At 41.1% G+C, this 24047-nt stretch overlaps 1 protein-coding gene across 5 annotated transcripts in view; it reads right to left on the bottom strand.

Annotated features, from left to right (window-relative positions):
* The window catches only part of NEK11 (NIMA related kinase 11), a 314565-nt gene that overhangs the window by 128332 nt on the left and 162186 nt on the right, over positions 1-24047 (bottom strand). For all 5 annotated transcript variants that reach the window (XM_037844899.1, XM_037844909.1, XM_037844925.1 and 2 more), the window contains one exon: positions 9253-9413. In XM_037844899.1, the coding sequence (XP_037700827.1) occupies positions 9253-9413 (161 nt within the window). The remainder of the gene's footprint in view (positions 1-9252; positions 9414-24047) is intronic.

Raw genomic sequence — 24047 nt, forward strand, 5'->3', positions numbered from 1 at the left:
AGGAACAAGTCTGGGGTGTTCCAGGAACAGCAAGGAGGCCAGTGGAGCTGCAGTGAGTGAGTGAGAGTGATTCTCATAGTCATGGTGGAGAGACCCTCAGTGAGGAAATGGTGATGATGCGGGGGGTGGGGCAGCTAGCAGGCCACTGTGAAGGCTTTCGAGGGAGCAGGGGGGAGCATTTAGAAAGTACAGTTATCCCTTCCACATCGTGATTTTCCCCACTGCGGTTTTGATATACTGCAGGCTGGCGTAAGAAATTAAATGGGAATTTTGGGAAGAGTTTTGCAGAAGCCACAGATGACACACAAAGGACAGCAGACAACACAGAAAAAGTTTAGAAACTCAGAAATGCATACAATATATGTATATTAATATAATATTAACATATTTTATCTTTTAATACCATAAATATACACAATTTTTTAGTTAATTTTCATATTTTGCATTTTTAAAATTTATTTTTCATAGAGTATTTTTACTTAACGTTGACCTACATATATCCTATGACCAAATACTTAACCCCAGTTTTACAATAAGATACTGTAAACACCTCATAAAAGAAAAAGAAAAAATTCAGACTTCTCTGGTACCAAAAGGAGGGCCAAACATTTTTACGTGGATTTTCCAGATGGCAGGGGTGCCACACCCCTAACACAGGCAATGTGGAAGGGATAATTGTATTGCAATAATCTACTGGGAGGTGATGGTGGCTTTGGCAGTAGGAGCAGAGGTGCTAAATAGTGTACATATTCTAAAATATTCTGAAGGCCGAGCCAAGAGGTTTTGCTTATGGATTAGATGTGAAATGTGAACGAAAGAATGAGTCAAGGTTGACTCAGGAGTGGCTGATTGGTGTTGGGGTATAAATGGAGCTCACTTTTAGACATATTTAGTTCAGGATGTCTACTGAAAGTCCATGTGACTTCTAACCCACCCCCAAGCAGACCGGATATGTGAGACTAGAGTTCTGGGGAGACACCAGGTCAGAAGACACACACATGGGAGTTGTCAGTCTATATATAATATTTAAATACTTGAGACTGAATGAGATTTCCATGAAGGTGGGACTGTGTCTATTTTGCTCAGAAATGCATACAATATATGTATTGTACATATATTGTAATAGATGAGTAAATGAATGATTCACGCAACAACCCATCAGCTTACTGAGCTATTACCTACTCGCCTTAAAACCATATCCGCAACAGCCTTGAAAAGTGTCACTAAGTTACTGAAACCAAAACACCAAGGTGACCTTATTCATTTTCTGCACGCTCAGATGTACCTTTCACATCTCAGTTTGAGCTCATTAGAAGCCAGGCCCTCGCTTATCTGCATTCATAATTCATGGGAAGACAGAGGATGCCGTTTAGCACAAAGCCAAGGGACAGAGCTGATGGCACCTTGGTGGGGGCTGCCCTGAAACCAGGAAGCTGAGATATTTCCTCCTACCTCACTGCTGTCGGTTGCCTTCTGGCAAGGAGAAAAGGCCTCGAAGTGTAGTGATGGGAAGACACAGCCGCATCTGCAAAACTCCAACTGTAAACAAGCCCCCTGGCTCCCGTAACACTAAACGCCTCTGTCACTGAATGCAGAATTGCTGAAACGTGACTGTCAATGTGTCCACATTTCACTGCTAATGCCTTGTTTACTCTGCATTATTAAAACCTCCTAACTGCAGCTGTCTTTTATTAATGCTCAGGTTCGCAGCAAGTTGGTGTCTGCGGGGTTGTTTGAAGGTTTCAAAAGCATTCTTAGGTATCCAATGACAGAACGCTTGAGACATTTCGGATTATGGTATGGGAACGTAAAGGATGAAGAGAGGAAAGAAAGCAGGGCTAATGGAGCGGTGCCACGGGGCTTACTCAAGAATCTGGGGGGATGGATTTTTCAGGAGCTGCTGAGGCCTGGACTCCCCTGCTGCAGTCCATTTATTCCTGCAGTGAGGAGGTGAGGCCTGCCTCCAATTAATCCCTGCCTCCCAGGGGTTCCCTTTCTCTCAAAGAAGAACATATCTCTTTACATGCTCTCAGTCCAATAATCAGCGGAAGAAAGTCCTGCAATTTAAGAGAAGTTTATTGGAACAAAAAGAGAAAGAATTTTCCTATAACAAAAGGTAGCCCTCAGGATCCAAACTCTTTTATTGCAGATTACTATTTTCAACTAGGGCTCAAGCTTTATTTTTATTTAAATTCTTCATAGTAGGTGAAAATCTTGGCCCTGTGTTTTAAGCAAGTGATTTAAATCATCAGATCATATTACATTTTCACACACTTTGGAGCCGTCCCTCATATCACAAGCATCGCCTTTTCTTCGCCTTTGCTAACTTCTACATTATATTCTACACTTACCCAAAATGGCACAATGAGTATTCGCCAGTTTGAATCCCACCTCTGTCATTGGACCGGGTGACTTGGGTTCAGTTAATCTCCCTGCTTCACAGTTTCATTATTTGTAAAATGGAGTGGAAGATATTGACTGCATAATGTGCTTGTCAGTGTAAAATAGGATGATGCACAATATTAGTTCATCAACCGTAACAAATGTACCACACTAATGCAAGATGTTGGTAATAGGATGATACATGTAAAGGGCTCAGCCTGGAGCCTGGCATGCTGTAAGGCAGCCGTTGTTTTTTATTAACCATGACTACTGCTCTCCCAGGTATAACGTGGACCCATGTACTTCCAGATGAGCAGGCCATGTCAGAAGGACAACACCTCCAATGATGCCCCAGATCTGTCATCCCTCTTTCCTCCTTGGCTGGACACTACCCCTACTTTTCCAGCTCCAATAAAATATTCAGAAAATAAAATCTAATTTCTCTGTGTAATTGAATAGTGGCCAGGGTCTTTATATTTTTCGGTTGGCAAGGGCTGTTTAGGAGGATTTTCATATTTTTTTTGCAGATATTTTTGTGCCCTGTATGATCAGGGGCCCTCAGCTCTGAAGAGACAGGATTGGGTGTGGATTGGGGAAGCTGTTCAGGAGAAAATCTTCAAAGGCACCATTCCACCTGGTCTTACCAGCTGTGCTGGTTTGAAGCTGTTACCCCAGAAAAGACTATTGTTCTTTAATCCAATCTTGTTGGGGCAGTCCTATTGTGGGTGGGACCTTTCAGTTAGGCTGTTTCCATGGAGATGTGACCCAGCCCATTCAAGGTGGGTTTTAATTCCTTTGCTGGAGTCCTTTATGAGAGGACAGAAGGCAGACGAAACTCAGGGAGCACAGAGAGATATTTTGGAGAGACATTTTGGAGACAATCATTCAAATAGGAAGCCGGGAGAGAAGGATCAGTAGACGTCACCATGAGCCTTTCCATGTGACAGAGGAACTCTGGATGCCATTGGCCTTTCCTCAGAGAAGCTATCGTCCTGTTGATGCCTTAACTGGGACATTTTCATGGCCTTAGCTAAATTTGTAACCTAATAAAACTCCAATGAAAAAGCCAACCCATTTCTGGTATATTGCATTCTGGCAGCTTTAGCAAACTGAAACACCAGCTCTATACAAATCAGCATAGACCACCCTGCTGTCCTCACCCCCCAGCTCCAGCAGCAACAGGGCAGATCACAGGACGTCTCACAATGCAGGTCAGTGTCCCCTTGCTCCCTGTCTGCCTGTGGACCTCTGCCCATTCCAGCAGGGTGATCATGACCTCTCCATGCTCTACACTGAAAGGAACACATGGACTCTCCACTCCTGGTCAGCTTTGCTTTGTCTTTATCCATCCTACCTCCTACCATCTTTTCCCTCTACACTTTGGTCCTGGGGCAAGAAAGTATAGGTGTGATCCTGAACACAACACTGTATCTAATTAAAAAAAAATTAGGAGCTCAAGCCTTCTAGAAAGCCTACTCTGCTTTGTCCTAGAGCCAAGTTTGCTGGTCTCAATCTGACCAGCAATGAGTTATGCTTCATCTTAGATTAAGAAGTGGTAGAGAGGGAAAGGGGCACAACCTTGATGGAAAAGGAGCTGGAATGGGGGTTGGGGGTAGAAACTGTCCCATCAAAATCACTCCTTTGAAAAACACACATTGAGTCTATGGAAGGTCCATTACCTGGAAAGAATAACAAACTAAACTGTTAGCCCCACTAGCACTTTAAAAAGGGTGGCAGCTCTTGGGTGTAGGACACAGGATGGGGGAACTGGGATGGAGAAATGATTCAACAGCTTGCAACAGCTGGGCTGGCTGCTTTTTGGAACTGGAGACTTCTGAGGCCAAGTCAAGATAAAAAGTGTTTCCTCCTGTGTATGAAGTTAATTAGGTCAAATCATGTAAAATAGCAGGTAAATCAGTCCTACTATTTGGACTCAAAAGTTCTGGCACCTTCTATTAAAAGCACAGTAGGAGGTGATAAATCTGTTTCCCACAGCAGATGCAAAAGGTAGGCTGTTTTCTGTTTGAATTTTCATAACTGAGTACTTTTTGTAGAACTGTTATACATTTTACCTTGCATGTAGCTCAGTAATTCTAAGTAAGACAGTCTCACTAGCGGATTAGATAATGCATTGTCCCCTTGGGCTATATTCCTTCACATCTAATGTGTTTAACTCCATCATCAGAGGAGGAGGAAGGATTATAAATGTGCAGAGGGAAGACTGTAAGAAGGAGTGGCTATAAGTGGAGTCACACAAACGTCTTTGAGTCTGCTACTTACTAGCTGTGTGTACTGTAAGAAGTTACTCTACCTTACTAAGCCTCAGTTTCCTCTTCTGCAAGGTTAGGATATCACAATGGTCTCACCTTTCAGAGGAACTGGGTTTTAAAGTCAGCACTTAATGCCATAATCAATTATAGATAAAATATCCTCCACTGCTGTTTCTTTGTTGAGCATCAGATGAAACAGTTGACTTGCACTTAGGGACTACATTGTAAGAAAAACACGTATCTTTAGATACTACAAGTCGGGAGCAATAATTCAAAGCAACAAGAGGTTCACAATCTGAGAGACACAAGGGGACTGAGATGCAGGGTTGGGGGTGGTGGTGCTGGAATTTTAGCTCTCAGCTTATTCTCACTCAGGGGCATCCTCTTCTTAAATGAAATGTCGGGAAGAATTGCTTGAAGTCCCTAACTCACGCTCTCTTCCTTTCTCCCAACCTCACCTTTGCCCTCATCTTTGAATTCTAGTTGGTTAACTTCTAGTTTGGTGCAGTTTGACCTGAATACGCATGTCAACAGGCCATTGCAAAAATTAAATGAAATACTGCATCTGCAGAAGTCAGGTAGGAGTGCTACTTACACCTCCTTTCAAGAGCACCTGCTATGAGGACAGCGGTCAGCTTGGACAGCCCCCAGCTGCAGCGCCTTCAGGATCCACTGCAGTGCTCACACTGAGGCCACGCGCTTTCCAGGCAGCTCCCAGCCAATGGCAGCATGGTGGGGATACTAGAATCAGGCCATTCCTGCCCACTGCAGGACTCTGCTAATGGGCAGTCTTTGCCCTGGGGCTCCTATTGCATGCCAAGACTTTTTGGGAACTGCACTGCAGTCTGAGGCTTTTCTCATCCAGTCCTCCTTCCCTCCCTCCCTCCTTCCTTTCCTTCTTCTCAAAGGTGTCAGACCAGCACCATGGTCTGACGCTCTCCCCGTCTACTCCAAAGGCACTTCCTTTCCGGTTCTACTTCTGTCTTGTCATGTGCATCTCAGAAGACCTGAACTGACACAGCATATAAAATACTGGGCACAGAATGAAGGTTATAGAAATGCTAGCTGTTACTGTTAATATAATTATGATTGGATATATGGATTATACTAGTGACTCCACTGGCAGGCTATACTGCTAGAGGCACCTACTCTCATGAGGATCTGATCCAGAAAGTCCTCAGTAGAATCTTAGGCCTTGTCTACCCAGTATCCATTTTACTGCTTCTATGGCAACTTGCAAAGCAGAAGATCAATCATGCTTGTTCCAAAGCTCTTCACTGTGCAGAAAGAATTTCAAAACCACCAGAGGAGTTGGGGGGAAATTATTTAAAAATTCAAAATTAGATGGAAAAACTGAGCCTCTGTAGCCCTATATCTTAGCAAGAACAAACTCCATGGTCCTGAATAGCCCTCTTGAAACAAGCTTTAGTTACATTCATTAAACAGAGCCTTTCTCAAGGGAACTCTGTGTTAAGTCACTATGGTTCATCTAGTATGTGTTTGATTGCTACACCTGGGACATTGATTAGCCTTGGAGACAGAAAAGATGGTAAAGGCTTAAGAGTAAAACTGAATAGTCTACAAAAACACCCATCAGCCTGCAGCCCTAAAAATGTCCATTAGAACACCTGAAGCACTTTTCAGTGACAGGTCTCACAAATCCTGCTGAGAACCCTGTTCTGATGACAGCTATAAACTCCATTCGCTTGAGATCCTAGAGGCTGGGTCCAATAGGTGACCACAGACTTCACAAAAGGAACTAAAGACAGTGCTAATGGTGGTGATAAGGGTGTTATCGATGCACTGCTTATCACAGCAGAGAAGCATCTGACAGTGAACAGCAATTAGATGCTTAATAAAACTGTGCTTTGGGGATCCTGCTGCTGAAAAGATTGTCATGGGTGGCACAGGGATTCAGCAATCAATCACAATGAAGTTCATGGCTGTTTTTCTTTTCAAAAGCACTGTATATGAAGCTCTTCTTCCATCAAAGTAATAGCTATGTGACTTTTGCTGCATCTAAAAAAGGGTGAATCAACTTTGATCTCATTACTTATATAAAATCCATATGGGTATGATGCTCACTCAGGAAGACCTTTGCACACTCAAGGGTCAAGGAGAAGACTGGGGTGAGGGGAGAAGAGGCCAACCTCAGAGATGGCTACAGTATCACCTGATTCACAAAACCAACAGTGGCTGGGGTCTCCTTACTGAGTTCTGTATCTGGCCTTTGCATATTGCTAATAAAATACCCCCAAAATGGAAGCATCAACATCCATCACAATCCCACACCCACCACCTTTGGGGAGGAGGGAATTATATTGAATTACTACGAAAAACAGATGGGATTGTAATTACCTGCCTCTAATACAAATTACCATCTATTTTGTTTTCCACTCCTGTTTCTCCTATGCCAAGCCTGTTCTAGGTCAATACACCTTTTGTAGCAGGAAAACACTGGCTTAGGCATGTGACCCTTCCCTAGCTGTGTGACCATGGGCAATTTATTTCTCTCTCTGAAACTCAGTTTCCTCATCTGGAAAATGGTGGTAAGAATAACTACCCAAGAAGGTTTTGTGAGGCAAAATATCATAGTATCTGTGAGAAGATTTAACATATTGTCTCAATAGATTATTTAAAATCAGTTATAATCTTTCATATAATATATGACAGATGTACAGCCGAGAGCAAAATTGCTGCCCTTATATGTATCACCTGTCTTAAGAAATAATAATAAGGGATATTTTTTATATTACAATTATAAAATCTCACTTTAACATTAAAAAGTTTGGGCAGTATCATATGAAGGCCACAAGATGGCTGGACAATTTCTTAATGGCAATAGCTAATAGCTCATTATTAAGTACTTTATTAAGTACTGGGTGTGACTTTAAGGGCTTTACATTGATTATTTCCTTTAATCTTCAAAACCACTCTCAGTGAGGACCCAATATTCTGCCATTTTAGAGACTACAAAACTGAGGTGCAGTGAAGTTTAGCAACTTGCAACCTGCAAGTGACAGAGACTAGGTCTGGTTTTCAACACTGTCTTCCAACCACTACGCAGAGGAGAGGGGCTTCTGGTGTGGTTGGCAAAGTTCTATTTCTTGACCTGGGTGATGTTTGCCACACATACTGTATTTATGGGGCTTCCTGAGTCTGCTTTATTTTAAAATAAAAAGATTTATTAGTTCATTTATTAGGAGAGTTAAAATTTCACCACTGAATGCTTAGGGAAAATTGAGTATGTATTTTTGCAATCATACATCTATAATATTATTGGTCTCAGCTATTTAGGACAGTGGCACAGTGACAAGTGAAAACAGTATTTTCAATTTGTGGTGGGAGGTGCTATCATTTTGCCAGAATCTGATGGAAAGAATGAGAAAATTGTATAAGAAAAATGTTTTTATTTTAGCATCCTGAAATTTTCCCTTTTCACCCTGTATTTTTTTCAACGTTTGTTTGTTTCTCTCTCCATGTATTTGTCTCTTGGACTCATTCTCTAATCTTTTCTCTTTCTGTTCCTCTCACCCCCTTCTCTGTTTAGCCTGTACCCACACCTTACTAGTCCCCTTCTCCCTGCCTCCTTCTCCTTCTCTTATATAGAACTTAAGAATATTTCTTATTTGTTGTACTCACTGGGTATTAGAATGTATGCTTAGTCTTTATTAAAAATGGTTGAATGGATTGTATGCAACCCTCTCTTCACTCCAAAAGTCATTCACCCTAATTAAGCATTTATTGACTCAGGTGTCCCTTGATTGACTTTTATTTTAGTGGCTTAATGGTTCCCAGTTGACAAAAAAGCTTCTCTGCCTTATGGGAGTTTAGGGTTGGGAGGATTACCAGGTTAGGGCCTAAGAAGGAAATGAGGTCTATGATCAGGAATCGCCCAGAGTCATCTGCTCTCTCCTCATGTGCCTCTTTCTTTCCCCTCCCCACAGATATCCAGTAGAGAAGGGATTGCCAGGGCTGTTAGTTGGCCAAAGGCCCAGAAGGGACTTGGTCTTGCTCCAGCTAAAGACATCTACATCAAGGGAGTAGACTCAGAGAGACCTCAGCACTGTATGTGAGGATGGGCCCTCAGAGGCTGAAGGGCATAGAAAGATCATCCCCAAAGACCGGGATCTCTGGGCTTCATCCCCAGAACTCTGTGAGTCTTTACAAAATTTTACCATGGGACATAACTCACAAATACGATTACCATGCAGAAAAGTAAAAACAAACAAAAGTTTTTCCTTTCTCCCTGCAAAAGAGAAACTTGCGTTCTTCATTCAATAGCTATATGTGGGGAGATCCTCAATGTGCAAACCATGTAGTGTGTACTCCTGCTCCCCAATTGGTCGTGTGTACGCCAGTCATAGGCTGGGCAGGCTCGATGCTGACCTTTCCCCTCATCAACATGGTCTGGACCAAATTCTCAGAATTCCAGGGTGTCCCTCCAGCCCCTGGAACTTAGAAAGCAAGACTTATCGTAAGGAAAAGCTTATGGAGCCATTATAACAAACACTGTCCCCCACTCCCCCTCCAGATTATTACTCTTGACTCTCTCTCGGAAGTCATGGCACTGTCCCATCTGGTAGAGAGCAGCAAGTACCTGTTGGTTTGTTCTGTACACAGGCTGGGGCCCCTCATCCTTGGCCTTTTCCTCTGGCCCCGAGAACACTGTCTCTTCTTCCTCCTCCTCACTCTCTTCAGAACAGGAATCAAAAACATCAGCATAATACTCTTCAGCCACAAGTGGGTCTTCTGGGATCTCTGAAATAAAGAATAAACAACATTCAGGTCCCACCAGTTATTAAAATTATAATGAGTCTAGGATCCCCTGTGTTTTCTCAGAGATGTGCATTTTGTTTGCATTGACAAAGTTTTCACGGGGCGTGGAGCTGAACCTTAGCTGCCTGAAAGTATTTGGTTGAACATAATAAGATAATAAGTACTCAACAAAATGAAATCAGCAGAGGAAAGGTGAGATGACTCCATTTGCAACCATCTTTTAAAAGGGGGAGAAAAAAACTATGAAACACGAGGAAACTATCTGTTCTATATACTGAAGATGTGTCCTTATTATAATTGAGAGGATTTAGGAGGAAAAGATGCTCTGGCTGCACAGAAAGTGTTTAGGAGAGGCATTTGGAGTAGAGCTATGTCAGCATTCTTCCTGGGAATTTTTTATTTTTTTAAGAAAATGTAAGTGGTGAGACCAGACAAGAGAGATAGGGTACACAGCAATGGCAATTTAGCAAGCAGGGGAAAACTTTACAATTCTTTTCTAAAAGGCTGTTAAGGCTTTCGAGATGGAGTTTACTTTGGTGGGCTTTTATTTATTCAAATTTCCACACAGCAGTTTTCTTAAAAGGTAAAAAACCACCCACTTAAGTTGATGCCAAGAAGTGGCTATCAAAGTTACTTGATGCAACATTATTAGTTACTAAAAATAAATTTGGTGCTCTAACAGTTTTCAACCAACAAAGGCCACGAATGGATCACACATTTAAAACAATCATAGCAATATGAACTCCAACTTGCTAATGGGGGTGTAGGAATAAGAAATAGTTCTGGGCAGGGAGAAGAGGGAATCACATAATGACATCCTACTGCAGTAAAACAGTGGGCATTCTAGGCTTCACACCACTCTCTGACTTATAACCAAAATGATTCTTCTACCATGTAATATATAGAACTGTTCTTCATCCCATTGTGGCTATTGTCTGCCTAGTGGGAAAAATACAGGATTCAAGATCAGAGAAGCAAAGTTTGCATCTGTCTTTACCACCTCCCAGATGAGAATCCTGGCAAGAGACTTAAACTTACTGAACTCCTATTTCTCGATCTGTAAAACTGACATAAAGGTAATCTAATAGACGGCTATGAGGATTCAATAATACACTTTTTATGAAAGCACTGTATTTATTTCTCTAGAGAGGTAAGCTTCATACAAATGTTCACTCAATTTCCACATCTGTAAAAGTGGGATTTTCATTAACTGACTCCAGAATCCTTTGAAAGTAAAATACTTAATGGATGCAGGAATCTTTGACAGTAAGAGGCATTAAAATCTGTTTGATACCTATGATTTCCCACTAAAACCACAGTGCAAGGCAGTACAGTGAAATAGAAACTAGTCAGCTGGCTCAAAAGACAGAAATTACATATGCGCAAAGCTGCTTTTTCCAATTCCTTAAGAAGGGGAGTTTTGGGGATCTCACATCTGGTCTGTTTTCCCTTCAGATCACTAATTTTCAGTTGAGCACCAGAAGAGAGTTGATATGTGTATGTAGAGGTGTCATGTTTTATGACAAATACATATCTTTATTAGAATCACACTCACAAAATGAGAAGTACATGAACATTAAAATCCCCTACGAGGACAACACCACAAGTCTCCTATTTTGCCCTCAAATAGGAGCACGTGCTTGCTGAGTGGGACGGTGGAGATACCCTGCACTCCGCGCCTTCCCTCTCTCCCTGAGTCTCTCTGCCTCTGTACAGTTATTCATATCCTCACTCTTTCATTCATGTTCTCTCACTCTTGTTCTCCCCGTAGCTCTCCCTTTCTCTCACTGTCATCCTTCCCTCTCTGCCCAAGGGAAAAAACACATTGCTTTTGGCATAGTAGCAAATGCTGTTTACACAGTGACCCACTATACAAAAATGTATATGTGTGTGAATAAATATCTTTATAACTGAAACAATAATTTCACACATCAAGATTTACTTGTGATATACTCTAGGATTTCCTTTCTCTTTAATTAAAAAAAGGAGAGATTAAAACAAAGCTGATTTCACTTCACTTCATTAAATGATTTCACAACCCACAATTTGAAAAAACGATGGTTTGGAATGCTGGCTTTGGCATCAAAAAGACCTGCATTTAAATCAAGGCTCTAGTACCAGCTCCATGACCTTGGGCATTATTTAACATTTCTGCACTTGGTTTTCTCACCTGTGAAGCGGGAATGCCAGTACCTGTCTCATACAATTGTTGTGAACATTAAATAGTATAATGGATGTAAAGCAATACACACGTGATACATACCCAATAAATGTTAGTTGGTATTGAAAGTAGTAAGGCAAACACTCTGTAGTTCTGCCTGTAATGACCATCACCGGGGAAAAAAATCTAAATATTAGACAATCACAAATACATACCAAGTTTAAAATGTTTCTTTATATTCCAACATAGTGATTTATATTAGAATCACTTCTTATCCAATCAGAACCCAATTCAAGTGAGCAGTAAGAACTCACCACTCTCTGGTTTCCCTTCTGCTGGGATCCACTTTGACCCTCAGGCATTTCATCACTCCATCCTCCCCACCCTGCAGGTTCCACCTGCAATCCCTTCAGGCAGCTCAGAGGGAAGCTCTACAATAAAGGGTGGCAAACTTTTTCTGTAAAGAGCCAGATAGTAAAAATTTTAGATTTTGTGGGTTCATACAGTCTCTGTCACAGGTATCTAACTCTGCCTGTGTAGGATGAATACAGCCATAGACAATAGATAAATCAGTGAATGTGGCTGTGTTCTAATAAAACTTTATTTACAAAAATAGGCAGTGGGCCAGGTCATACCTCCACAACATCTAAAAACCTTTCTCTTGCTAAAATACTAAGCTCCTTCTCTCATGACATGGTTCCTTGTGCAAAGAGAATCTTCAGTCCCTTTCCCTCTTACCAAGGATCCCCTCCCAGGAAGAGGAGAAAGGAAAGAAATGGGAAGGGGAAAGTGCCATCCTGCCACATATGCCTAAGTCACAAAACAGAAGGGGATGAATCCATCACCAGTATTTCTTAAGCAAGTACTAAAAGTTTGGCACTGCCAGAGCAGGGCTCATTTTCCAAGGGAAAAGTCAAAAGAAATGTAAGTCTGCTCAAACTGCATTTGTTAAGCTGTGTGTTTTTCACATGTGGGCCTATCTTGAAGCTTGTTACACCAAGGTTCATTTCTCCTGTCTCTCAGGGAAAAATGGTCTGTGATAAATAGCTTTAATTTTCTCACACCCTGATGCCAGCCTCACAACAGATGCACTGGAGCGGCATCCCAGATCTCTGTGCTGGGCGGGCAGTGACGAGCGTGTTTATGAAGGAATCTAATCATGGCTGCCGGAGTTTAGATGCAGATGTTGCAAATCCATGTGGGAGAAAAAGAGAAGCAATCGTCCCATCCCAGGAAAAGAGTGGTTCTATCAGACTTGCAATTAAGGTCAAAATAAATCCTTTCTTTTAAGATTTGAGTGAGCATCAGATCACCTGTAGAGCTTGTTAAAACACAGCTCGCGGGCCCCACCCTCAGAGTTGCTGGTTCAGTAGATCTGGGTGGGGCCAGGTAATCAGCATTTCTAACAAGTTTCCAGGTGACGCTGATGCTGCTGGTCCAGAGGCCACATTTTGAGAACTGCTACTCTAGGCTGTGACACATTCAAATATGTAATATAATACATAGCAGCACTATAATATAACATAAAATTTGACAATATTTCAACACCTTTCAACCTTTGGATATTAAAAGACAAAAAAATGAACAAAAGAAATGACTTTAGAAGAGCTCAGACTGCTGTGCCATTAGGTGTCTCTCTCACTCACATTATCTCTATGGAGTCACAATTGATTACTCCCATGTTACTGATGGGGAAGAACAAAGTTGAAGGTGAGCAGCTCACAGTCTTTGTATTTGTACATAACTTTAGAGTTTCAAAAGCGCACTCATACCCATTTTTCCATTTGATCACTGAGACAATTATTCAAGATAGACCATTTTTATACCCATTTTACAGATAAGGAGGGTGGGGCTCATCTAGGCTAATCATCCACCACAGGTCACACAGCTCACCCGGTGGACCCAAGGCCAGAAATCAGACCACCTGAGTCCTCTCTTTTTTTCACAGAAATAATGCTACTTTATGGTTAGCTAGGAATTTTTATTTTTGCTAGCAAAACAATTTCATAGCTAGAAGTCCGGCATGTCTTCTCCATAACTCTGAAAGACTCTGGACAATAAGGGGTAGAATTGTGACTTATGAGATAGGAAAATTGAAGCTCAGTCATGTCTGGCAAATTGTCTAAAGGAAGCTGGGAATATTGAATGCCAGAGGTCCTCATTCAGACTCAGTTCAATTCTTACCTCCCTCTAGCTAAGATGTGCTCAAACTCAAGCCGACATCAGAATCACCAGGAGGCTTGTTACAACACAGATTGCTGGACATGCCCAGAATTTCTGATTCAGTAGTTGTGAGGGGGGCCTAAGATTCTGTATTCCTAATAAGATCCCAGGTGATGCCAGTGCTACTGGTCTGGCAGCACACTTTGAGAACTATTTTTCTATCTCATACAAACTTCAAAGAGAAGATGACCTACGGGTGCCATTGTTTAATGAGAAACTCCATGTTACTTCTTATTATTGCACCAGCTCCTCAAACTCCTAAAATGATGAGGAAATACATTTAAGAGTTGAGAGAGAGAGAGGCAGACAATTTTCACAAGACAGGAACTATGCCTATTGGCAAAAACAAGTTTCCTTTAAAGGAACTTTGTTAGAAGACCAGGAGCAGGGGGGTTTAAAAGCAGTACCACCTCTTTGAGAAGATCAACAAGATTGACAAGCCCCTAGCTAGACTGACAAAATCAAAAAGAGAGAAGACCCATATAAACAAAATAATGAATGAAAAAGGTGACATAACTGCAGATCCTGAAGAAATTAAAAAATTATAAGAGGATATTATGAACAACTGTATGGCAACAAACTGGATAATGTAGAGGAAATGGACAATTTCCTGGAAACATATGAACAACCTAGACTGACCAGAGAAGAAATAGAAGACCTCAACCAACCCATCACAAGCAAAGAGATCCAATCAGTCATCAAAAATCTTCCCACAAATAAATGCCCAGGGCCAGATGGCTTCACAGGGGAATTCTACCAAACTTTCCAGAAAGAACTGACACCAATCTTACTCAAACTCTTTCAAAACATTGAAGAAAATGGAACACTACCTAACTCATTTTATGAAGCTAACATCAATCTAATACCAAAACCAGGCAAAGATGTTACAAAAAAGGAAAACTACCGGCCAATCTCCCTAATGAATATAGATGCAAAAATCCTCAACAAAATACTTGCAAATCGAATCCAAAGACACATTAAAAAAATCATACACCATGACCAAGTGGGGTTTATTCCAGGCATGCAAGGATGGTTCAACATAAGAAAATCAATCAATGTATTACAACACATTAACAAGTCAAAAGGGAAAAATCAATTGATCATCTCAATAGATGCTGAAAAAGCATTTGACAAAATCCAACATCCCTTTTTGATAAAAACACTTCAAAAGGTAGGAATTGAAGGAAACTTCCTCAACATGATAAAGAGCATATATGAAAAACCCACAGCCAGCATAGTACTCAATGGTGAGAGACTGAAAGCCTTCCCTCTAAGATCAGGAACAAGACAAGGATGCCCGCTGTCACCACTGTTATTCAACATTGTGCTGGAAGTGCTAGCCAGGGCAATCCGGCAAGACAAAGAAATAAAAGGCATCCAAATTGGAAAAGAAGAAGTAAAACTGTCATTGTTTGCAGATGATATGATCTTATATCTAGAAAACCCTGAGAAATCGACGATACAGCTACTAGAGCTAATAAACAAATTTAGCAAAGTAGCGGGATACAAGGTTAATGCACATAAGTCAGTAATGTTTCTATATGCTAGAAATGAACAAACTGAAGAGACACTCAAGAAAAAGATACCATTTTCAATAGCAACTAAAAAAATCAAGTACCTAGGAATAAACTTAACCAAAGATGTAAAAGACCTATACAAAGAAAACTACATAACTCTACTAAAAGAAATAGAAGGGGACCTTAAAAGATGGAAAAATATTCCATGTTCATGGATAGGAAGACTAAATGTCATTAAGATGTCAATTCTACCCAAACTCATCTACAGATTCAATGCAATCCCAATCAAAATTCCAACAACCTACTTTGCAGACTTGGAAAAGCTAGTTATCAAATTTATTTGGAAAGGGAAGATGCCTCGAATTGCTAAAGACACTCTAAAAAAGAAAACGAAGTGGGAGGACTTACACTCCCAGACTTTGAAGCTTATTATAAAGCCACAGTTGCCAAAACAGCATGGTACTGGCACAAAGATAGACATATAGATCAATGGAATCGAATTGAGAATTCGGAGACAGACCCTCAGATCTATGGCCGACTGATCTTTGATAAGGCCCCCAAAGTCACTGAACTGAGTCATAATGGTCTTTTCAACAAATGGGGCTGGGAGAGTTGGATATCCATATCCAAAAGAATGAAAGAGGACCCCTACCTCACCCCCTACACAAAAATTAACTCAAAATGGACCAAAGATCTCAATATAAAAGAAAGTACCATAAAACTCCTAGAAGATAATGTAGGAAAACATCTTCAAGACCTTCTATTAGGCGGCCACTTCCTAGACTTTACACCCAAAGCACAAGCAACAAAAGAGAAAATAGATAAATGGGAACTCCTCAAGCTTAGAAGTTTCTGCACCTCAAAGGAATTTCTCAAAAAGGTAAAGAGGCAGCCAACTCAATGGGAAAAAATGTTTGGAAACCATGTATCTGACAAAAGACTGATATCTTGCATATATAAAGAAATCCTACAACTCAATGACAATAGTACAGTCGGCCCAATTATAAAATGGGCAAAAGATATGAAAAGACAGTTCTCTGAAGAGGAAATACAAATGGCCAAGAAACACATGAAAAACTGTTCAGCTTCACTAGCTATTAGAGAGATGCAAATTAAGACCACAATGAGATACCATCTAACACCGGTTAGAATGGCTGCCATTAAACAAACAGGAAACTACAAATGCTGGAGAGGATGTGGAGAAATTGGAACTCTTATTCACTGTTGGTGGGACTGTATAATGGTTCAGCCACTCTGGAAGTCAGTCTGGCAGTTCCTTAGAAAACTAGATATAGAGTTACCATTCGATCCAGCGATTGCACTTCTCGGTATATACCCGGAAGATCGGAAAGCAGTGACACGAACAGATATCTGCACGCCAATGTTCATAGCAGCATTATTCACAATTGCCAAAAGATGGAAACAACCCAAATGTCCTTCAACAGATGAGTGGATAAATAAAATGTGGTATATACACACGATGGAATACTACGCGGCAGTAAGAAGGAACGATCTCGTGAAACATATGACAACATGGATGAACCTTGAGGACATAATGCTAAGCGAAATAAGCCAGGCACAAAAAGAGAAATATTATATGCTACCACTAATGTGAACTTTGAAAAATGTAAAACAAATGGCTTATAATGTAGAATGTAGGGGAACTAGCAATAGAGAGCAATTAAGGAAGGGGGGAACAATAATCCAAGAAGAACAGATAAGCTATTTAACGTTCTGGGGATGCCCAGGAATGACTATGGTCTGTTAATTTCTGATGGATATAGTAGGAGCAAGTTCACAGAAATGTTGCTATATTAGGTAACTTTCTTGGGGTAAAGTAGGAACATGTTGGAAGTTAAGCAGATATCTTAGGTTAGTTGTCTTTTTCTTACTCCCTTGTTATGGTCTCTTTGAAATGTTCTTTTATTGTATGTTTGTTTTCTTTTTAACTTTTTTTTCATACAGTTGATTTAAAAAAGAAGGGAAAGTTAAAAAAAAAAAAAAAAACAAGGAAAAAAAAAAGATGTAGTGCCCCCTTGAGGAGCCTGTGGAGAATGCAGGGGTATTCGCCTACCCCACCTCCATGGTTGCTAACATGACCACAGACATAGGGGACTGGTGGTTTGATGGGTTGGGCCCTCCACCACAGGTTTTACCCTTGGGAAGACGGTTGCTGCAAAGGAGAGGCTAGGCCTCCCTATGGTTGTGCCTAAGAGCCTCCTCCCGAATGCCTCTTTGTTGCTCAGATGTGGCCCTGTCTCTCTAGCTAAGCCAACTTGAAAGGTGAAATCACTGCCCTCCCCCCTACGTGGGATCAGACACCCAGGGGAGTGAATCTCCCTGGCAACGTGGAATACGACTCCCGGGGAGGAATGTAGACCTGGCATCGTGGGACGGAGAACATCTTCTTGACCAAAAGGGGGATGTGAAAGGAAATGAAATAAGCTTCAGTGGCAGAGAGAATCCAAAAGGAGCCGAGAGGTCACTCTGGTGGGCACTCTTATGCACACTTTAGACAACCCTTTTTAGGTTCTAAAGAATTGGGGTAGCTGGTGGTGGATACCTGAAACTATCAAACTACAACCCAGAACCCATGAATCTCGAAGACAGTTGTACAAAAATGTAGCTTATGAGGGGTGACAAGGGGATTGGGAAAGCCATAAGGACCACACTCCACTTCGTCTAGTTTATGGATGGATGAGTAGAAAAATAGGGGAAGGAAACAAACAGACAAAGGTACCCAGTGTTCTTTTTTACTTCAATTGCTCTTTTTCACTCTAATTATTACTCTTGTTATTCTTGTGTGTGTGCTAATGAAGGTGTCAAGGATTGATTTGGGTGATGAATGTACAACTATGTAATGTTACTGTGAACAATTGAAAGTACGATTTGTTTTGTATGACTGCGTGGTATATGAATATATCTCAATAAAATGAATATTAAAAAAAAAAAAAAAAAAAAAAGACATAATGCTAAGCAAAATAAGCCAGGCACAAAAAGAGAAATGTTGTATGTTACCACTAATGTGAATTCTGTGAAAAATGTACAATGTTTTATACTGTAGAATGTAGGGGACCTAGAGATACCAATTAGTGGAGGGGGAATGATAATCTAAGAAGAACAGATAAACTATGGAGGGTAATCTCAATGTTATGGGAATGCTCAGGAATGATTATGGTTTGTAAACTTTTTTGGATATAGTAAGATCATGTTGGAAGCAATAGAGTTATTTTAGGTTTTTTTTTTCTCTTATTCCTTTGTTTTCTTAGGGGTTGTTAATTTTCTTGAGGTATGGTAGGAACATGTTGGAAGCAATGTAGTTATTTTAGATTATTTGTTTTTCTTACTCCTCTGTTTGGACATGGTTTATTAATTTTCTTGGGGTATGGTAGGAACATATTGGAAGCAAAGTAGTTATTTTAGGTTATTTGTTTTCCTTAATCCATTGCTTTGTTTGAAATGTTGTGGGGTTTTTTTGGTTGTTGTTTGCCTGTTTTTAATTTTTTGATAAACAAAGTTAAAAAATTGAAAAAAAATCAGTAGAAAAATGGGAGTAAAAACTAAATGACAAATAGGGTGGGATGGGGGGATGGTTTGGGTATTCTCTTTTCACTTTTATTTTTTATTCTTATTCTGATTCTTTCTGATGTAAGGAAAATGTTCAGAAATAGATTGTGGTGATGAACGCATAACTATATGATCATACTGTGAACAGTTGATTGTATACCATGGATGACTGTATGGTTTATGAATATATTTCAATAAAACTGAATTCAAAAAAAAAAAATAAATAAAAGCAGTACCACCATCCTAAATGGTTCTAATGGTTAAATTTAGTTGCTGTTAAATTTAACAATTAAATTTAGTTGTCCATTCAGTTGTCTTAAATGGACAACTAACCATCGATGTGCCTTAAGCAAATGAATGTAAAGAGCTTAGAAAAGTAGTTCTCAAATGGTATTTCAGAAGAGCAGCAGAGCATCCCCTGGGAACATATGAGAAATACAAATTCTCAGACCTACTGAACCAGAAACTGGAGGTGGGGTCCACCAATCTGGGGTTTAACAAGCTCTCCAGGTAATTCTGATGCACGCTCAAGTGTGAGAACCACAAAGTGGCACTTCATGTCTGCTCAGATAATAATAGCTTCTATTAATTTTACACCTTTGGATAGTAAGCTCCAGGAGGGCAGGAGCCATGTCTGTCCTATTCACGATGGTTCTCTCCAAAGCATGACACAAAGCAGACACTCCAACTTCTTGCTGAATAAATGAAGGCATAAAGCTAAGCATTAAGGACCACCAAACTACCACATAGTACCTCATAAAAAGAATTTCCTAACCTATTTGGGAGCGGGGGAGCTAAGAGGGAGGAAACCCAGATTTTTCCCCTGAGAGCCTGCTTCTCTCTTTTTCCCACACTTTGAACTTATATCTCAGATGCAGTCATAACTTGAAACAAAAAAAGCCCTCATCCTAAAATTCCCAGCCATATCCCATAGGCCAACCAAGTTCGAGGACTCAGCCAAGGTTACCCAGAGTGTGATGGTACCTGCTGCTAGACTCTGGTTTTCTCCAGGGATCCCAGGCTCAGCTCCAGCCTGGAGATCACACTGCCTCTCTGTACATATCTAATAATAGTGTCAGAATTGATTAATGTTTGCTGAGGTTGGTGACCACATGACTTGTGATTTGGGAAACCCAACAGACTCACTTGCACCTTTCTGTCCCTTCTCCTAGGAAGTAAAGTAGCCAAAAGATAGTTTAAAAAAAATGTTTCTCATTATATCCGCACTATGGGGGTGAGGAGGAGAATCTCTTTATAAAGGTGGGATATTTTATTTTAGCTGTTGTGGGCAGTTTGGGAGAGGGAGGAGGCTCAGCAGCAGGGAGCTGCCCAGAGACGCCCTTCTCTTCTTTTCTTTCTTAGTTTCCTAAGGAGGCAATGGCTATATTACACCTAGTCAGAGAATACCAAACAAAGGCTATGTAGTGAGGACAAACCTATTTATTGTTGCATCTTAATGTGGTCTTTCAAAAGACCACTTTCTCCCGTCGAAAAATTGGGAGTGACAGTGCTTTCTTAAAAATGGAATTCACGGGTTTAAAAGAGATTGCCCAAATTCATTTTAAAAGATTTGCCTCTGAATTAAAATTTCACTTTTTCCTATTTAGGAGAAACTGGTTATTAATAAACTACTACATTCTCAAAACAATAGGGAAAAAGGCTGCCTTGAGAAGGCACTAAGAAACAGGCATTGATTTCTCTGCTGAGTTGTCCCCAATTTCCCCAAGAAACTCAATCTTGTGTAAAGTGGGGACAAATAAGAAAAAAAAAGATAGAAATTGAAGCCCAAGTTAACTGGTGCTGTCTGCTGCTTCCAAGAAAGACTGCCTCCCACCAGGAGGGGCCACATAGAGCAGTGATTAAGAGGACACACTGCAGGGTCAAACCCAGGTTAGGATCTTGCCTCTATTGCTAATTTTTGGCTGTGTGACCTCAGGCAGGCTACTTCACTTCTTTGGGTTGCAGTTTCTTCATTTGTAAGTAGGTGTAATGTGTAGTGGAATGTCCCATCTGAACCCTTTTACCAGACACACTCTGTTCAGTTTGCTAATGCTGCCAGAATGCAAAACACCAGAAATGTATTGGCTTTTATAAAAGGGGGTTTATTTGGTTACACTGTTACAGTTTTAAGGCCACAAAGTGTCCATCAACAAAGGATATCTTCACTGGAGAAAGGCCATTGCCATCCGGAAAACCTCTTTTAGCTGGGAAGGCACGTGGCTGGTGTCTGCTTGCCCCCAGGTTGTGTTACAAAATGGTGCTCTCCAAAAAGTCTGCATCAGCTTCCAACTGCCGTCTTCAAAATGTCTGCTCAACTCCAGCTGGCTATGAGCTCCTTCTGTCTGAGCTTATATAGTGCTCCAGTAAACTAAACAAGGCCCACGCTGAATGGGCGGGGCCACACCTCCATGGAAATTATCCAATCAATGTTATCACCTACAATTGGATGGGTCACATCTCCATGGACACTGAACCAATAGGTTCCAACCCAGTCCACACTAATATGTCTGCCCCCACAAGAATGCATTAAAGAATATGGCTTTTTCTGGGGGACATAATATATACAAACCAGCACACACTCCAAAACGTATTTGGCACACTCAGCCTCTAACTGCTGTGAGGGTTGACTGCTAACACCTGATGGCTCTCTCCTTCTCTGAAGAATTGCCTTCAGCCCGAAGGAGCCTCCTTATCAAAGATGTCATGCCTCTCCTCCATCCCAGGGGCAAGTTCTGGCCAAAGACTGCCTGACAGAGTGGATAAAAGGCATCCCTCCGCTTTGATTTGAGGTAGACTTGCCTCAGTGGTACAATTCATACTCCAGGGCTCCCTGTGTGATCAGGATAGGGTTAGTCTCCAAGTGAGACCACATCCTTGCTTAGCTCCTTCCCCTGCCTTGTCCAGACATCCCCCCTTACACACACACACACACACACACCCGCCATACACACCCCACCCTGAGAGTTCTCCCTTAATGAAACATATGCACCAGAATACCCACCTCAGGCTCTGCTGCTGAGGAATCCAACCAAAGACTTGGGGTATAATAATAATAATAATAAACTCATAGTTTACATAAAATATTATAAAAGATAAATGATGCTATGGAGTAACATAAACACCTATTAAAGGAAAATAGCCAGATGCTAGCAAGGTCACATTCTTTTACATTAAAAATTTAATCTTCCAAAATTCTAGAAAACAGTAGGGCCCACACTTATGGACACTGCTAATATGAGTCGTTTATCAGACATCAATTATATCTCAGACTGCTAAATCTTCTATCTCTTGAGGTCTAGTCTACTGATCTTGCTCAAAACCTTCTTTAAATGTGCCATCTTGCATCATGTCCAGCAAATAGTAGGAGCTCAGTAAGTTATCAATACTTTAGCAGGTTGAAAACTTTCATTTTCTTAATAGTTGTCATTAGAATTTTTAAGAAATTGTAAGCATTTAGAAACATAACCTTTCAAGGGTGTGAGGGAATAATATGATCCCATCTGTCAGAGAAAAGGAGGGATTTGGATTTGCTCCAGAAAAGGGGCAGGGAAGGAGAGTAGGAAGATTAGAGCAAGATAGTGGAAGCCCCATGCTGGGTAGATACTAAACCCACAGAACACTTAGGATAGGTGAAAGGCTGGGTTTGGTGGCCAGATGGAGGCTGCCAGCCTGGGTACACAAGGGGCTGCCTGCAGCAGTGAGTTCTGGCAGTTATGAAGAGAGCTCTGGATAACCGCAGGCTGAGAAAGTGCAAGTTTGAGCTAAGCCTTTCCAAATCTCCCAGGGGCAGGGAGATCCAAGCTGACATCGAGGTACATCATTATTGGTGTGTTAAAGAAGTATTTATATATAAAGGGCCAATAGTAGGACTGGGGAAAAGACTCCTCAGGCAGAGGTAAACTGTTCTTCAGGGAAACCACTGAATTCAACCAAACTAGATAAAAACCATTCCTAAAACCACAGCCTTCCATTCTCCTGGGAGCTAATAGAGGCACTGAGCCTCTCACCTGTCCATAGGTCTTCCCCTGAACTAATAGAAAAGAACCAGATGTTGGAAACTTCGCTGTTTTTGAAAAGGCATTTTGTCAATCTCTAAACTTCAATTCCACATACATTGGATTTTATTTTTTCTTTTCAATTTTTAAATGCTTTCTCTCCCCCTACTGTGAACCATGAAATGGTTTATCAGGGTTATGCCATGAGTCATCAGCTGGCCCTGGAGCACAATTCTCATGGTGTCCTAGTTCCCAGTGGCAGCCCGTGAGACTGTCTATTGGAGCTCAGAAGTCACAGAGAGAGAAGAGCGACTCAGAAACCTGCAATCATCCCTTCCCACCCGCGGTGAGTCATTCCCTTTCACGGATATTATGGGTCTCTGCCGGAGGCAATTACTTCACATTCCAAATGGCTGCTGCATCTCCATTTCATTACAAAGAGCCCCAGTCTGGGTCCATGCAAGGAGATGTCATTTTCAATCATTGTATCATAGAGAGAGGTTCCAGGCTTGTAGCAGCAGCAGGTTTGCCAAGAAACATTTTGAGCCCATGTTCAGCCCGTGGAAGAGTAGAAACAGCCTTCAGGGAAATGAACATACTCATACTCCAGGAGAGAAATGAACAATAGGGTACCTATGAACCTGCATCTCCTCCAATCTGCCCCCTCCATCACATCTTACATAGCTGCCACAAATCTCGCCTAAAGACTCATCAGGTCACTCTCCACCTCCAAAGGCTCCCTGACTGCCAATAAAATTGAGTACAAAATCTTCAGCTTGGCATTCAAGACCTTCTATCATCTGACTGCAACCCACTTTCCTGGATCTGCCTTCTCTTACCAATGAGTTTGGTAGTTCTCAGTTAAAGGTATGCACCAAAAGGCTTTCTCCTGGTGGATTGTGATTGGGTAGCCCTGGACTGGGCCCAGGCAGTTTTATTTTTCTAAAGCTTTCCCGATGATTCTCATATGTAAGCTTTGGGTCAGAACCTTGGCTTTTATAACCTGGACTTTATAGTCTTCCCTGAATCCCTCTAGCTTTCCAGCTTCATTCATTTTAAGCGCTGCTCCTTTAAGAACCGTGTGGTCCAATATGGGAGCCACTAGCCACGTGTGGCTATTTAAATGTAAGTTAACTAATATTAAATTAAATTA

The sequence above is a fragment of the Choloepus didactylus genome, chromosome 1 (genome assembly GCF_015220235.1).
Source record: "Choloepus didactylus isolate mChoDid1 chromosome 1, mChoDid1.pri, whole genome shotgun sequence".
NCBI classification, from domain to species: Eukaryota; Metazoa; Chordata; class Mammalia; order Pilosa; family Megalonychidae; genus Choloepus; species Choloepus didactylus.